Raw genomic sequence first — 14,948 nt, forward strand, 5'->3', positions numbered from 1 at the left:
TTTTAAAGTAACTGCATATTTTATTGTGTTAATCAAAAACATGACTCTTCACAAAGACCTCTGGGAGAATGACAGTGCACCATGTTAACTTTGGCCTTGACCTTATGAACTTTCACCGACACTGCTCTCTCTACACATGCATGCTACTGTTCTTTTGCCTTTATATACAGAGCTCTGCTTTCCCCTAAAACTCTCTCTCTCTCTCTCACACACACACACACACACATATAAATCACAAGCACACATTTCTTTCTCACACACACACACTTACACAAGCCTCTCCTTGTGCTGTTGTACAGGGGTGCGTCACATGGCCTGGGATACAACAGGAGTGTTTATTGGAGGGCCGAGTGTGAACAGCAGAAGCTCTCATTGGGACACTGTTCAGGAGGAGTTTCCTCATTGGCCAAAATGTACAAAACATTGAGGATGAGCCATTTTTCAGCAGAACATGAACAATACAGACGTATTTCTACATTAATAAGAAAAATAAAAATCCACCCCAGCGTACCAGCTTATCTTTGCACATAAATACATAGGAATAATAATAATCATCATCATAATAATAATAATAATAATAATCATTTTCAACATTGTGCTTTCTTTCTTTTGCTCTTTCTTGCCACCACACCATTGTCAAACATGTTCAGCCACTAACATCGGTCATGCAATTTTAAAAGACGAGGAAACGACAGCTGGCGTGAGAGGGAGACTCGGTCAAGTCTGACATCACTACCATTCTAAAAAAGGCTATGTACACAACTAATTACTTTTAATCTCCATTTTAGCGTATTAGTAGACCTAAACCCAACATCTGCTGCTCTGGAAACGTGTCCACTTTACAGGTGTCAGTGAGTCCAGTCCGTGCTGTTTTCTTGAATGAATTAATTACATCTCTGTAAAGAAGAAGGTACATAAATAACCACAATGATTCCATACATCTACAAATCCCCCACACAGACCTAGTTTGTGCTGCTTTCACCCAAAGACGTACTGTAGAATTGAGAATACTATTTTTAAAAAATACATTTCTGTTGCGAGTATAGTGGGAAATCTTGCTTTTCGGGATATTTATGGTAGCAGCACAAATTGGACCGCATATCAAAGAGTGAAATCATGTTGAGATTTCATGAACGCAAAACACATACACGAGTGGTTTATTTTTTCTATCACGTCGAGGGACAATGATATCACACAAAGTATGGTCCCACAGGTCGGCTCTTTGTCTGAGCTTGTACGCACAACGGACACTAGGGGGCAGGCTACACACACACACACACACACACACACCATGTTAGCACAGACAACCAACTGACAAAGTTTCTTTACAGATAATACACAGATAGATACCGTACATGAGACAGACAGACAGACAGACAGACGGAAGGAAGACCTTATTGTACTAACTGTCCTTTAGGAAGAGATGACACTGTTGAGCAGCAAACAATTAAAATGGTGTTGATTACTGAAAAAGTGATGACAACAGTGTATAAAGTCAGACGGAAGTTCATCTTTTTTTTCTCTACTATTGCGGGTGATGCAGTTCTGTTGTTGTTGTTGTTGTGTGTACATGGATCTGTGCTGAATTAAGGAGCTAATGACATTTCATAACATTTGCATATACACTATGTATTTATCACAAACAAACGGAAGAACAGTGTAAAAGAGCGAGAAGTAAAAGTACCACTTAGAATAAAAGAAAAAAACAACATATTTTCACTCATAAATATGCTAAAATATATACTGTACTGAATCCCCGAAACATGGGTTGTCATATGTGAAGTCCACTAAAGATCTTTCCTCCTCCTCCTCCTCCTCCTCCTCCTCCTCGCTGTTTTAACGCTCTCCATCTAAACTTCTGTGTTCATGTATCTCCTTAATATTAATACACAACACACTGAACACAATCAAATAAAACTCAATAAATAATAAATCTTATAGCAAGGGTTTTGGGTCATGTCAAAACTCTTTATACTTAAAAAATATTTATGTACTGTATGTGTTAACAAAGCCACGTAAAACATAACTCAAACGTGTGTAGGTGTACTCAGGTCTGACAGGGACGTTACGGGGCCTTCAGAGAGAGAGAGAGAGAGACTTTCTTTGAGCTCCAGCTTTGTCTGTGCACTGTAAACATCTCATCTTTCTCTCACATCATGGAATGCCAGTAGTTTTTTTCCACCCCCTCATTCTCTAGTGGTTTGGACCAGTGAAGCAATATAATCATATCTGGCCAGATTCAACTACTCTCTAACCATAACTGCATTGTACTCTGTGATTTATTTTTGCTGCAACAAGCCTCAGTGTGCCTAAGGAAACCACTAAGAAACATGCTATGTAGTATAATCAGTACGGCATCATGCTGATTTATTCCACAGGCTGCACCCACACTGTTGGCATCTCACGCCTCATCTGTGCACACACGCACACACACACACACACACACAGACACGTGAAGAGTGAGGCCGGTGAAAGTATGTGCACCAGGAGCACCACAGGAAGTCGATCGATGCATCTGTCTATGTAGGAATAACGTTAAAGGATGTGTTTTTGTGTGTTTTCCAGTTCGAGACCATTCTTTCGCAGTATATCCCAGTCGTCACATTTCTCCATTCTTTCCCGTCGAGCAAAACACTCGAGTCCATGTACACAGGTATCAAATCTTCAGGCAGGAAACGCCATGTGAAGGCTTCATTTTTGAAAACTTGGAGTTGATTTGTTTTTGTTTGGAGGTTTTCTTTCCGCCCCCCCAAGTGGTGTCGCCCAGAGAGTTGGTGTCCACACTGTGTGACCTGCTATGTACATATCACGTGTAGCTGACAAACGGCAAACCCACCCTCCTCCTACAGTCAGTGTCAAAGGGAACGACAGGTGAGTGTTAAGTGCACCGCCCACAGTAGCGTCGGGTTTACTTTTCACGTATCTGTTTCAACTATTCTAGTGAATTGGGCAATAAGGCAGCACATGCAGGGGCTGACCGGTGGGGTGATGAGTCGGGGACAGGTGTACAATATACTGGGGGGCATCCATAGAGAAATATACACAATGGAGGAGGTGTATGTATGTGTGTGTGTGTGTGTGTGTGTGTGTGTGGGTGAACACCTCCAGAAGTTCTCAGTCTCGTTCTGTCATACGCCTCCTTCCTTCCTGTATCAGTCATTCTTTTTTACCTCTCCGTCTCTTCCTCTGCGTTGTTACTCCCCTGCGCTGCGCGGTGCACGAGGGTTAGGTTTCCCGTCGTGGGTCCGGCGGTTTCTCCCCTTCCTGATCTCCTGCAGGTGCTTCCACTTCTTGTTCGCTGGGCGGACGGCGGGACCCGCAGAGAGGCCGTCCTTTGCTGGGGCGGGAAATACCTTATCGACCGGATCGCTGCCCGCGTTCTTGCGCGCCCACACTTGCTCACAGATCTGGTCGACGGTGCTCAGGTTAGGGTGATCCACCAGTTGCATGAAGTCCCGGTACCAAAGCTTTTGATTGGTCACTGCTGGCCCGCCTCCACTGCGGACCTGTGCATCGGAGGGTAGATTGGAGACTGAGGAAGACATTGAGGGCACAACTTCCAAGGTGATACCGAGCAAAGTCTGGGTGAAACCGTATTCCATGGCGTGGCACTGGTAGATGCCGATGTCTCTCTTTAGGACTCGGCGGATCAGAAGACCTCTGTCGGTCTGAAGGATGCGGTCATCTAGACGTACCTGGAAAACAGAAGTAGCAATAAATGAAATGAAATGAAGAAGCCGATGGATAAATCGGGAGTACAGCTCTCTTCAGTCGGCTCACCTCTTCTCGTGGGTTCTGTGAATGTTTCTGGAAGGTCCACGTAACTTTGGCCTGAAGGGATTTGGGGATACACTCCAAGAAAGTGCTGCTTCCCTCAACTCCATACAACTTCCTCTCTGTCACGCGGTGCTTATGGTGATCTGCAGAGGGCAGCAGAGGCACAAACATCACGGTGTGATCGCTTTACTTCAGCACTTGAACTCACAGGAGGCAACAAATAAATAAGCAATTAAAAAGCAAAGGACAGGACAAGACATGAAAGGTCATGAGATTTAGGTGTAGAAGACCGAATAAGGACAAAGTGACATCCAAAAGAAATGATAGAACACCAAGCCTACTTTGAAACACACCTCCTGATCTATAATCACTTCAGCGATTCAATGATGAAACCGAACGTGTTTATTTATGCTCTGGCTTCACAGGACAAATATGTCATAGGTTAACATGGAGTCTTAGTCAACAGTGATTAATGACAGCCTTTGCGAGGGCACTGACGGGAGAGTTCAGTACACTCGCACATAATGACAGCATCCTGTGCAGCAGCAGTGAGGATGTGTCAGTACTTGTGAGGGTTAACTCCAACATGTGTTTGATGTTTAATGTCAAACAAGGGCTTTGATTGTACTGGCAGGAGTGTGTCACCACAAAACCTCATCACTCGCAACCCAAATCTGAATTTCAATCATCGGTGCGAGCGAGCATTCTCAGGCGTCAAAGAAACTTAAACTTTCCTAACCAGCAGCATGAAACAGATTACTGGGAAACAATGGCACGAGAGGTGCCAAACAGATTGCTGACCACGGCTTTTGGGCAATGCCACTCTTATCGCAGTATCACACAATTACTCTGACCTTCATTAGCTTTACACAACCTGCTCCCACATGCCACATGATGTAATCGCATTACCCAGGAGCTCCTTCAGTTTGAGCGATTATCCTGATTCAGTTATGTGGCAGAAAGACAGATAGCAACAGAATGTGGCTATTGTGGTCTGGGTGGACAGGGGGTCAGCAGAGGTGAAGGGTGGAAGGATTTCAGGATTCTTTGCCGTGGGGACAGTGAGATGTCAAATGCCAAGAGTCTCAGTGAATCAGAGCAGGAGCTGAGTGAAGTTTTGTTCTTATTTATTGAGCATACCTCTGCTTCAACTCAACAATGGCCAACCAGCAGCGCCGGAAGATCAAAGCATCCAACGCTTTTATGGTTCCATTTGTAGACTAAGCAATAGACTAACAATAGGTCTCCTGATGCATATACAAGATACACTTGAGAGTGTCCAAAGATATCATGGATTTGTAATTGAACACATGGGAGTTCTTAATCATACTGGACGGGAATCTTACCTCCAGAGCAGAGAGTGTTGGGGTCTCCGTTCCTCACATCCTGACGACGGAAGCGCCTGTAAAATGGACATTCAGTAATTTGATGATTGGTCGGTTATCTGCGAACTATTTGTTGTTGTTTCATTTTGCTCATCGCACGTGCGCCGTCAGTTTGTATATCACAGACCTCTTGGTGTTGGGCAGATAGCGAGTGCAGGACGTTCCATCCCAGGCACAGTACGGGTCTCTGGCCAGGCAGCACTCAGCACAGACTTTCCCATACACACTGCAGCGGTGGAGGGGAACCTGGGCTATGCCGGTGTCAGAGCCGACATACAGCTGTTGCTGTGAAGCGACAGAGGTTGGAGGGATATGATTTAAAAGAGTTAAATTAAGTTTAAATACGACAACCAGGCTTTCTGTGCAAGTAGCATTTGCTAAAATAGATCATTTAAGCTATACATGTACAAGAGTATATTTAGTATAGGCTGTAATTTGAATGATTATAGCTTTTTATTTATTCATTTATCCTATATAAGAGACTTACTCGTTTTGAGGAGATCTGCATGTTGTTGATAGACGATGCATCCTGGGGAGCAGAGGAGGAACATCACATTATACTACAGTATATGTCTGTCATCTGTTATTATGGAGCAAAATGATGACGTGAAAATTGACAATGCTTATATACGTATATACGTATATATATATAGAAATATGTATATACATAGAAATCGTCTTACTTTGAAAACCTCCAGCTCTTCCAGTAGAAGTTCCTCCATATTGTTCCAGCTTTCCTTGGGGACATTGATGACTTTAAGAACGGTCCCTTTGTCTGAAACAACAGATCGCAACAGTTTTTATGGTGTTGTTTCATTATTATTAGTTTTTTTTACGTTTAACTGCAAAGAGCGAGTCTGACAGCAAGTCATTCACCTGTGCCAATAAACATGACATCGTACTGTCCATCGGCGGCGTTGACTCTGTCCACAGCGATCTGTGTGAAGCTGTAGTCCACGTTAGTTCTGACGAAGATGGGCCGTCGGCTCATAGGATAGACCGGATTATACATCAGAGGATGGTGACGGGCAAACTGGATCACGTCATCCGGGAAACCTTTAGTGGATTCAAAGCTGCCAAATGTCTTGCTGGGACACTAAAGGGAGACAATACATGACGGTTTAATTCAAAGAAGAATGATGATTAAAGTGTTTTTTTGTTATTACACTTGAGGTGTATTTTCCGTTGAACTGTGGTAATCAATTACAAAGGACTTTGTTCTGGCATTTATGCATTCAAGGATTTAACTGCTGTTAAATACAGAAAGGTGATAATCCATCCAATCCATTTCTACTGTAAAGGATTCACGGTCACTTTTGACACAACCAGAGGCTCTTTGTGATGTTTGGACTCATCTCATTTCACAGTGACTCTTATTGATGGGTAAATTTGTTTTGTGGAATGAAACGTCTGACTTGACAACCCGTCCGTTGGCCTGAAGTACACAAAGCCACAGAGAGGTGATTATGGTGTGATGGGTCACAGGGACGTGAGAGAGATTTTCTCCAGGTCAAAGTCCAGCTTCCCTCTCTAATTAAAATTCCAGTCCTGGTCCTTCATTCCAAGATAATGTAATTTTGCTGAAATAATTGGTGGCCTCCTGCATTATTTATGCTTCTTTTTCCTTAAGTTTGAATCAAACTATTTTCCCTTGTAGCCTACTTTAGAGAATTGCAGGGCATTAGTACGTTTTAATCCAACAGTTCTCATGAAGTGAAAAACATTTGATCCGGTCATTTTAACCACTAACTCTCATTTAAATGCAGTTTTGTATAATTCACTTGAAAGTCTTCTTTTTTTTAAATCTGGTTACAGAGGGTTTACTGTGGGCCAAGAACAATTATTATTCTGCAGTCATACAATGGGGATTGTTTTGCTGTGGTCGCAACAGCCGAAGCTCCGCATAACAAATCTGCTGACACTATGTTTGTGTGCTTAGCAGAATGTAAGGGCCTTAATAAGCACTCATTGATGAGGGGTATGAGGGGGAGCTTTTGGATGAAATTAGGTCTTACAGAAACTGCAGTTGTGATATAGACATTACATGGGATGAGATGTAAATATGCAATGAAATGTTCAGTGTGCCAAAGTATTATTGTGATCATAGATTATACTCTATATGATGTAAATAATGATATTTCTAATCAAAACATTGCTCATTCACAGGTTACCATTTATGTAAGCATATCATAAACGTATCATATTTAATAATATGATTGTGTATTTTCATGAAATGGAAAGAGCTACATATGCGAGAAGCATAACACCTTTGACCGTGCACATGAATAAATACCCTTTATGGTTAATCCACTGGTGAGTCTTTACTGTTATTAACATACCATTCCTGGGCGGGGATAAGGCACTTTTCCCTGGAAGGGGACCCACTGGTAGTTGGGCCCCTCTTTGTGAGCAAAGGGCCCCAGGAAGGCCCTCCGGATGTCATTCATGGAATAGAGGCACACAGCTGAGCCTTTAAATACACTGCTGCTGGGGGACATGGGGGAGCTGGGTTAGATATGTCAAACCACACACACACACACACACACACACACACTAATGATGAATAGACTCTGACCTGGAAGTAGAGAAGACCGTGTAGACCAGAGGGTTCTTTCTGTCCCTCGTCTGCAACAGGAACACATCGCCTGGGGACGGACACACACACACACACACACACATTCAGGTCAGGTGGTGGTAGTCCAGGGGTCAAAGGTTGAGCGAAAGATAAACAAAGCCCTATAGCCATGTCTAACTATTGTAAAGACACATTTTTCTGATAACTAAGGGTCATGACATGGAACTAAATCCTCTATTGCCTTGTGCAGTGGTGTGTAAAACAAAAAAAAAAGAAAAGAATATTTGTATAATGTCTGTCATTTAGTCATTTTCCACAAAGAAGATACATTTCAGGCCTGTAATGACCGGAACACTGCAGTTTAATTTAAAATGCTTTGGATCTACACACACATTTTTAGAGGGCTGTCGCTTATAGTGGTTTGGCCTCAGGTATAGGCAAGAACGCTCCTGGTCAAGATAAAAGACTCATTGTTCATGTGATGTAGAGTGATGGACAGATGTAGCCTAAGGTCAGGTGAGAGTCTGGACAAATATTTTCACTTCATTCCCCTTTCACTGTGTCACAGGCTAATACACAAATTATATCAGGAGCCCACGGAGATCAATCACGAGCATCAGGAGAGCTGAAACTGCTGCAGCTGCTGAGCAAATCACAGGACTGCAGGTTTTTACGCTGTTACATTATCATTAAGTGTTTTAATAGACTTGTTGTATAAGGATTTCATCTGATTGTTAAAATATCCTTTTATAACCTTGTTTACAAACGAACAAACATAAATTCTGATTTTTACTACAGTATTGTGCAACGGTCTTGAGGCACCACCAGCTTTGTTGTTTTTCTGTCCGTCAAAGTCTGTGATAATTGGCGTTTGGGTTGAAAGGATGTGACTCAAAGTTGGTTTGTCAGTGACTTTAACTCAAACAACGTGTCTGTGATGCTCAAGTATGTCGTGAATAAACCCGGTGTCAAAGAACCTTTTTTTGTGCAATTGTTCAAGTGTAATCATAGGTCACGGGAAATCATTATACTGTATGAACAAATCTATAAAAATATTTGCACAGTACTGCATATGAAGTCAACTTTAAAAGGAAATTGCACAGAAAGGCTGAAGCAGATTTGTCTCTTTGTTAATGTATATATATTTGTCCGCTTTTGAGTAAAATGACCTTTTCCCTATCATAAAACGTCTCCTATGACCTCTGCCCACAATCCACAATCTTAAGACTTTTAACCTTGCCTCTGGATCCTGTCAAATGAAAATAAATTATTGTTTTTTTGTTGTGTGGAGACTCACCAGAGACAGAGCCTGAAACTTACTTTGAACCCACAGTAAAAACACTGGCTTTGGATGAGGCTCGAATCAATTACCAATTAATCTCTCAATCATGCTTTCTCCAGGTCTGCAGGAATGCAGGGCTACATGGTAATCTACAATTGTGGTCAAAAACCCTGGATCCCTCATTATGCTGTCCTCAGCATTCTCTCCCTTTGCTTCTGTGTAAAAATCCAACAAAGCAAGGTTGGAAAATTGGCAACTCTCCGTTTCACTCTTTCTAACCTTGAAGGAATCAGATAACTGTGTCGTACTGCAAAATTGTTTCAATTGGCAAGAGGACAGTAACCATGAAACCTTGACCAATGTTGCTGCTTTGTTATTTGAGTTGATATTAAAGTTCACCGCACATTACCGCATCACTTTGAGGTCTGAGTGAAGCCAGAAGTGGGCAACCCGACACCACTGACTACTTTAATTTGAATCTCCTGCAGAGCCTTTACTCCAAACACAAGTGATATTACAGAATATTTATATCCATACATCAGTTTAGCCATGAAAGACTTGCCACAGACAAGTATCTGTGTCCGAGTGACTCAGTGCACAGTGAACTTACGCAGCTCGTCAAAGTACGTGTCGCTGCCATCCGCCCCTGGTACCGAGCAGATGAGACGGGTCTTGAGGAATGTTGTCCACTTGTTGACCAGACTCCGCTGACCGCCCATGTCATTCTGATTCAACACGTAAGAGTCAAGAGTCATTCAACAGATCAAGGATGTTTCACCAGTGTTACTGTATGTTTAAAATAGATTCACTGGGCCTGTTAAATGTTAGCTTAAATCTTTCATTTTCTACCACTTTATCCTCCAGCTGACATGGGAAAGACGGGGGACACCCTGGACAGGTCTCCAGTCCATCACAGGGCCACACAGAGACAAACAACCATCCACCCTCACACCTACGGTCAATTTAGAGTGTCCAATTCGCCTAATCCCCAAATCTGCATGTTATCGGACTGTGAGAGGAAAGCAGAGAAGCCAGAGAAAGGCCACAAAAGGGGAGAACATGCAAACTCCATGCAGAAAGGCAAATCTGGGTCTTCTTGCTGCAAAGGCAAGCGAGCTATCCACTACACTATATGTGCGGCCAAACTTAAATCAATGACGAAATAACGTCTCACCCTGCAGAGTTGTCCGATGCGGGAGTAGGTGGATTTTCCAAGTCCCTGGGCCTCGACCGCAGTCTCGCGGAAGAAGAAAAATATCTTGTCATCATCGGGGTTTTCACTTTCTGGCACCCAGAAGGAACCAACAAACTTTGGTTCTGGTGAACATAAAAAAAAAAGAGGGGCCGTCATGTTATACAAGTCTTTTCTCCACGTCGCAGCACATTAGTGAAACGTGTGAACTCAAGTGAAACAAGAGTCGATGCCTCTTCCTGTACAAAAGCCATAAACACACACCATTGAGCCAACGTGAGTCATGCTGTTCAGTGCGGATAGAGGGGCCTTTCCCCAGGCTTCTGAAGATGGTAAAGTCACGCCCCATTAGGTCTGTGGCCACGCCAGCATACAGCTCATCACCTAGGAGACAGAATTAATCAATAGCTTATTGATTGTTCTTGAGGGCTGAATCAGTGGTGATAACTTGAAAATATCATCCTCTTGTAAATAGATGTAATAAGTTTACACCGATGTTCATTAGTTCATTTACCAATCAGCACAGAGGCAGCATTGTGGCGTGGATCATACGGACTCTTTCCTTTCCCGTCCTCCACCTGAGAGGGGTCGATCCGGAACACGTGGTCCTGGTGGAGAGAGAAGACAGAGGAACATGTATTTAAGGTGTGCTCACGTAAAGAACAATCAACATACTGTTATACAAAGCTGTTAAAGCATGAGCAATCCTGCCTTCCTCATCCATCTTAACGTGTGGTGGTCATCCTCTCCTCAAGTCTCAGATCTTGTACGTATCTTAATCCACATATCATTATGTTTTTTAGATGTTTCAGCCTGTGTTCTCACTTATTGTGAACAACAGCAATAACAACAGTTATTTGACAGAAGACAGAAGACTAAAACTCACATGTTCAGACATGTGACTACAGGCTGTAATGTGTGTTTCGGCTTGTGTTTATGTTCTAATAAAGTAAACAAGGGGGGTAGTGATTTAGATATTGTGTCGTGTAGCTGCACTGCCATGATTAATAAATGAGTACAGTGAGCAAACACAGTCTTATCCAACATTCTGGCAACAAATTCAATCTCCATGAAGGTTTTGAACTCTATGTTAGGAGAGACATTTAAAGCGTCTATGTACCTTACAGCATGTTGTGATTCCTTTACGATTTCATCCAAATATGCACGTACATCTTTATGAAAAAGTAGGTGCAGTGTTGCCGTTTGTGTTGCACAGTGTTCTCCTCACCTCCATTTTGTGTCCCACCTCTACAAAAGCACATGTAGGGTGGAAGGCCCCAGTTCCACAGGCGTACAGGTGGGTGCGGTTATAGTGGTGCACAATCTTCACATAGTTCACGCAGTCAGACTGAAACACACAATAACAATGCAGATAACACTAGAATTCACATGTACGTTGTCACCCTGTAGAAGAAAACCTGCCACAGATTACAGAAAATTCTAATTTATCTGTTGCCCTGTCAGAAAGTGTTAGTGTACATTAACCTGACAGAAGCAGAGGAAAGAGATTGCCCTAACCAAACTGTACATTCTTCACATAGCTTCTCTCCCTGTGTCTGCGTGTGACAACACTGTCGAGTCCCCAGCTCCACCTCCAACCAACTGGTGTGAGAGCCTTCATGCTCTGGTACATACCAGGCTTCCAGTATATGTGTGTGTGTGTGCTTTATTACCTACTATCTCTAAAGCAACAATGTCCTACCATGGTTCAGGTGAGGTAAAAAATGGCTCTGGCTCGTTTAAAACCCAGAATGCATTGATGATACCCCAGTACGACACAGTCAGGGTTGAACTTGTTTTGAAATAACAGGGAGAAAGGTAAGCACTGTCATTAAAATGGCTGATTCCCAGCAAAGAGACCGTCATAAAAGAAACCAGTGAGTGACATTATGGTCACTGTAATTCCATGATGCGAATTCCTGTTGTTTTTTTCTCCCAGCATTTACGCTGATGTTAGGTTGTTGTTTCCTGTAGCAAAAAAGGGTATTTTGACACGTGGCCACTGGTTTGATCAACAGTATTATTTGTCCTGTGTTGTTGATCAGCCACAGAGTGGGATTATTAATATACAGCCACATGTGTGGGTGTGCCTATATTAACTGGATAATACAAAACTTGATGATCCTTCCTGATTTGATTTGGTAAATATTTTACCTCTAAATGACCTTGTACATTATTTGGCACTTGATCCACTTTATTAATAACCTTCCTCTGTTATTCCACTGTGGGTCGTCCTTATTTGAAAGGGTTTATTAAAAATAAATAAATAGCAGAAACAATTACTTTTTCTTTAATCAGATTATCTTTCATCCTCATCTGTGCTTTCGCTTTTAAGCCTCGACCAAGGGGTGACAGACAGAGAGACCATGTTGTGAAAGCAGGGACACAGGCGGAATTATGGCTCATTAGGCCTGACACACACACACACACACACACTCTCTCTCTCTCTTACCAAGTGACCAGTGGTTTAGAACAAAGGCCTGCTTTTCATCCTTAGAAAAACACCAGGGAGTTTTAGTTGGTGTGTGTCTGTGTGTGTTTGTGTGTGTGTGTATGTGTCTGTCCGTGTGTTTAAGCAAAAGGTGTTCAAGCAATCAATTGCTGATTAAGCCACAGACAAACACAGGAGACTTCTGTTTGAAAGTGGGTACACACATACACTTTGCCTTCACCATGTAGTCTGACACACACATTTTCACTGTGGGTGAAGACAACACACAAAAGCTTGCACGCACGCAAGCTCAAACCTCAATCTCACTTTCAAACACCAACAAGTTCCTCTAATAAAAACATAACCATGCCAATGTTCAATCAGACTCTTTTTTTGGGGGTGTCCTCCTCCTCCTCCTCCCCAGTTTAATCGTGTGTGTGTGTGTGTGTCAGAGGGCAGGAGTAAGGCGAGGAGTCAGCAAAAAATAAAAGACAGTAATTGGAAAAGAAAAGGCAAAAAGAGAAAAGAGAGACCTCCAAAAGACCAGAGATGGAAGAGTGCAAGGGAGGTGAATTATGCCAGTGGTCACTGGGGCGGGGGGGGTGTAGTTAAATGGTTGAGTGGTCAACCTTTGACCTCCTACTGCTTCATTAGAAGAATGGGTGAGCAAAACACAGGTTGTGACCTCACGGCAGCCCGAGCTTCAGGTCTTGCCCCTGCATCTTGTAAAACTCTATTGTTCCACTGGGAATTTCCTTTTTCTCTTTTCGTAATTCTAGAGATGATTAACCTGATCTACCCACTTATTATTGAAGCCCTTCTCTGTCCTCCTGCTCCTTCTGCGGTCCATCCTCGTCAATCTGTCTAATAAAAGCTTTTGGCGAAATACTTATATATAGTATACATAATACTTATGGTTCTAATATCAGTTCCCACTTATGGGTATAATAGCCATGACAATTATTGCAAACTGTGTTACCAGGTGTGATTTATTTCCCTCTTTTTCATGTTCCCCAACAAATTGAAGGTTATTTTAATGGAACATTGTAAATGTCTGGCTAGGAACGGAGCTTTACTTCATTCTTTCTGCTCTGTTTTCTGTGTTAAAGTCTGAGAGTTCAAGCAATCCAGGAATCCTTAATAAAGTTAATGGATGAGAGCCTCTGACTGAATACACAGAGCCATGAACCACACAACCTGAGCCCATTGTAATGGCGCAGGAATGCCTTTGGTTGCCTCTCAAACAGGAAATGTTACAGCGTTGATATTTTTCCCTGACATTTCCTAACCCTGAAACGGACAGAATCTTGGATTCTGATGTTTTACAAAGTGTGCAGATACATTACAATCACTGAGGAAACCACTCGCAACACATTTCGTCACTGTGAGGTGTTGTTAGAGACTTGAATTAGCTTCCTGAATGGCAATAGAGTAAAAAAAATATTCCAGGTCTTTCTAACTTCATATCTGACTGACCTTAGCATTCGCTGAGCCATTGTACAGGATTGTCGAGTATAATCGAGCAGAGGAGACTTAGAGGAGCAGATTAGTCTGTTTTCAAGTGTTGTGCTAGTTTGATCTCACAGCTCAAGGGTTTAGGCCTGTGCTCCTGAGCACCTCATCAAGTCCTCAATCTGATCAGCCAATCACACGCCAGCATCTCAATGCATTTTGGCACATGCAGGACATGATGATGATGATGATGATCGAGACGACCTTCTGAAGTTCATACAGAGCATCAAATTGAAGAAGCAAGGTGTCTAAAGTGACTTTGAACACGTCGGCAAACACGATGGTCTGGTCTATTATATATTATACTGTACATTATACACCCATCTCTAGGGTTTACAGAGAGTGAGTGAGTGGCAGTTTGGCAGGTGAAAATGTCTTGTTGATGCCAACTCAAACAACCCTTTCATGCGACCAAGACATGTAAGTGTCCGGTGTACCTAAATAAGAGGTTGATGACTTTTATAATATGCCTTTACTTCATCCATAATTCAGTGTCTTTACAGTGGTTTTGAATTGTGCAAATCTTGACTATCCACGATGAATAACCAGATCCACTGACAAGCCTCACAGTGGCCGATAGTTAATGTGTCGTAGACAACAGAGAAAGTGACAAAGTGGGTCCTAACATGACAGCATAAACACAATCCATCATTTCTGTTTAAAGGTTTAAATAGGGCTCCCGCTCCATCCGAGTGCTGAGTCAGAGGGATCGTCTGGCCCAACTCTCGTCTGTTTACCTCCACTGTCTGACTGTGTTTATGTACATGAGTCTGTATTTGTGTTTGCGTGTCTGG

General features: G+C 42.6%; 1 protein-coding gene across 4 annotated transcripts in view; it reads right to left on the minus strand.

Annotated features, from left to right (window-relative positions):
* The window catches only part of sema3b (sema domain, immunoglobulin domain (Ig), short basic domain, secreted, (semaphorin) 3B), a 114,344-nt gene continuing 99,396 nt past the window's right edge, over positions 1-14,948 (minus strand). For all 4 annotated transcript variants that reach the window (XM_058642802.1, XM_058642799.1, XM_058642803.1 and 1 more), the window contains 14 exons: positions 11,440-11,559; positions 10,726-10,819; positions 10,476-10,595; positions 10,194-10,336; positions 9,630-9,744; positions 7,738-7,807; positions 7,502-7,646; positions 6,039-6,258; positions 5,846-5,937; positions 5,650-5,691; positions 5,290-5,447; positions 5,124-5,179; positions 3,781-3,920; positions 1-3,695 (listed from right to left, as the gene is read on the minus strand). In XM_058642802.1, the coding sequence (XP_058498785.1) occupies positions 3,195-3,695; positions 3,781-3,920; positions 5,124-5,179; positions 5,290-5,447; positions 5,650-5,691; positions 5,846-5,937; positions 6,039-6,258; positions 7,502-7,646; positions 7,738-7,807; positions 9,630-9,744; positions 10,194-10,336; positions 10,476-10,595; positions 10,726-10,819; positions 11,440-11,559 (2,016 nt within the window). In that variant the 3' untranslated portion in view covers positions 1-3,194. The remainder of the gene's footprint in view (positions 3,696-3,780; positions 3,921-5,123; positions 5,180-5,289; positions 5,448-5,649; positions 5,692-5,845; positions 5,938-6,038; positions 6,259-7,501; positions 7,647-7,737; positions 7,808-9,629; positions 9,745-10,193; positions 10,337-10,475; positions 10,596-10,725; positions 10,820-11,439; positions 11,560-14,948) is intronic.

This window comes from Solea solea, chromosome 11, assembly GCF_958295425.1.
Source record: "Solea solea chromosome 11, fSolSol10.1, whole genome shotgun sequence".
In the NCBI taxonomy this organism is placed as follows: Eukaryota; Metazoa; Chordata; class Actinopteri; order Pleuronectiformes; family Soleidae; genus Solea; species Solea solea.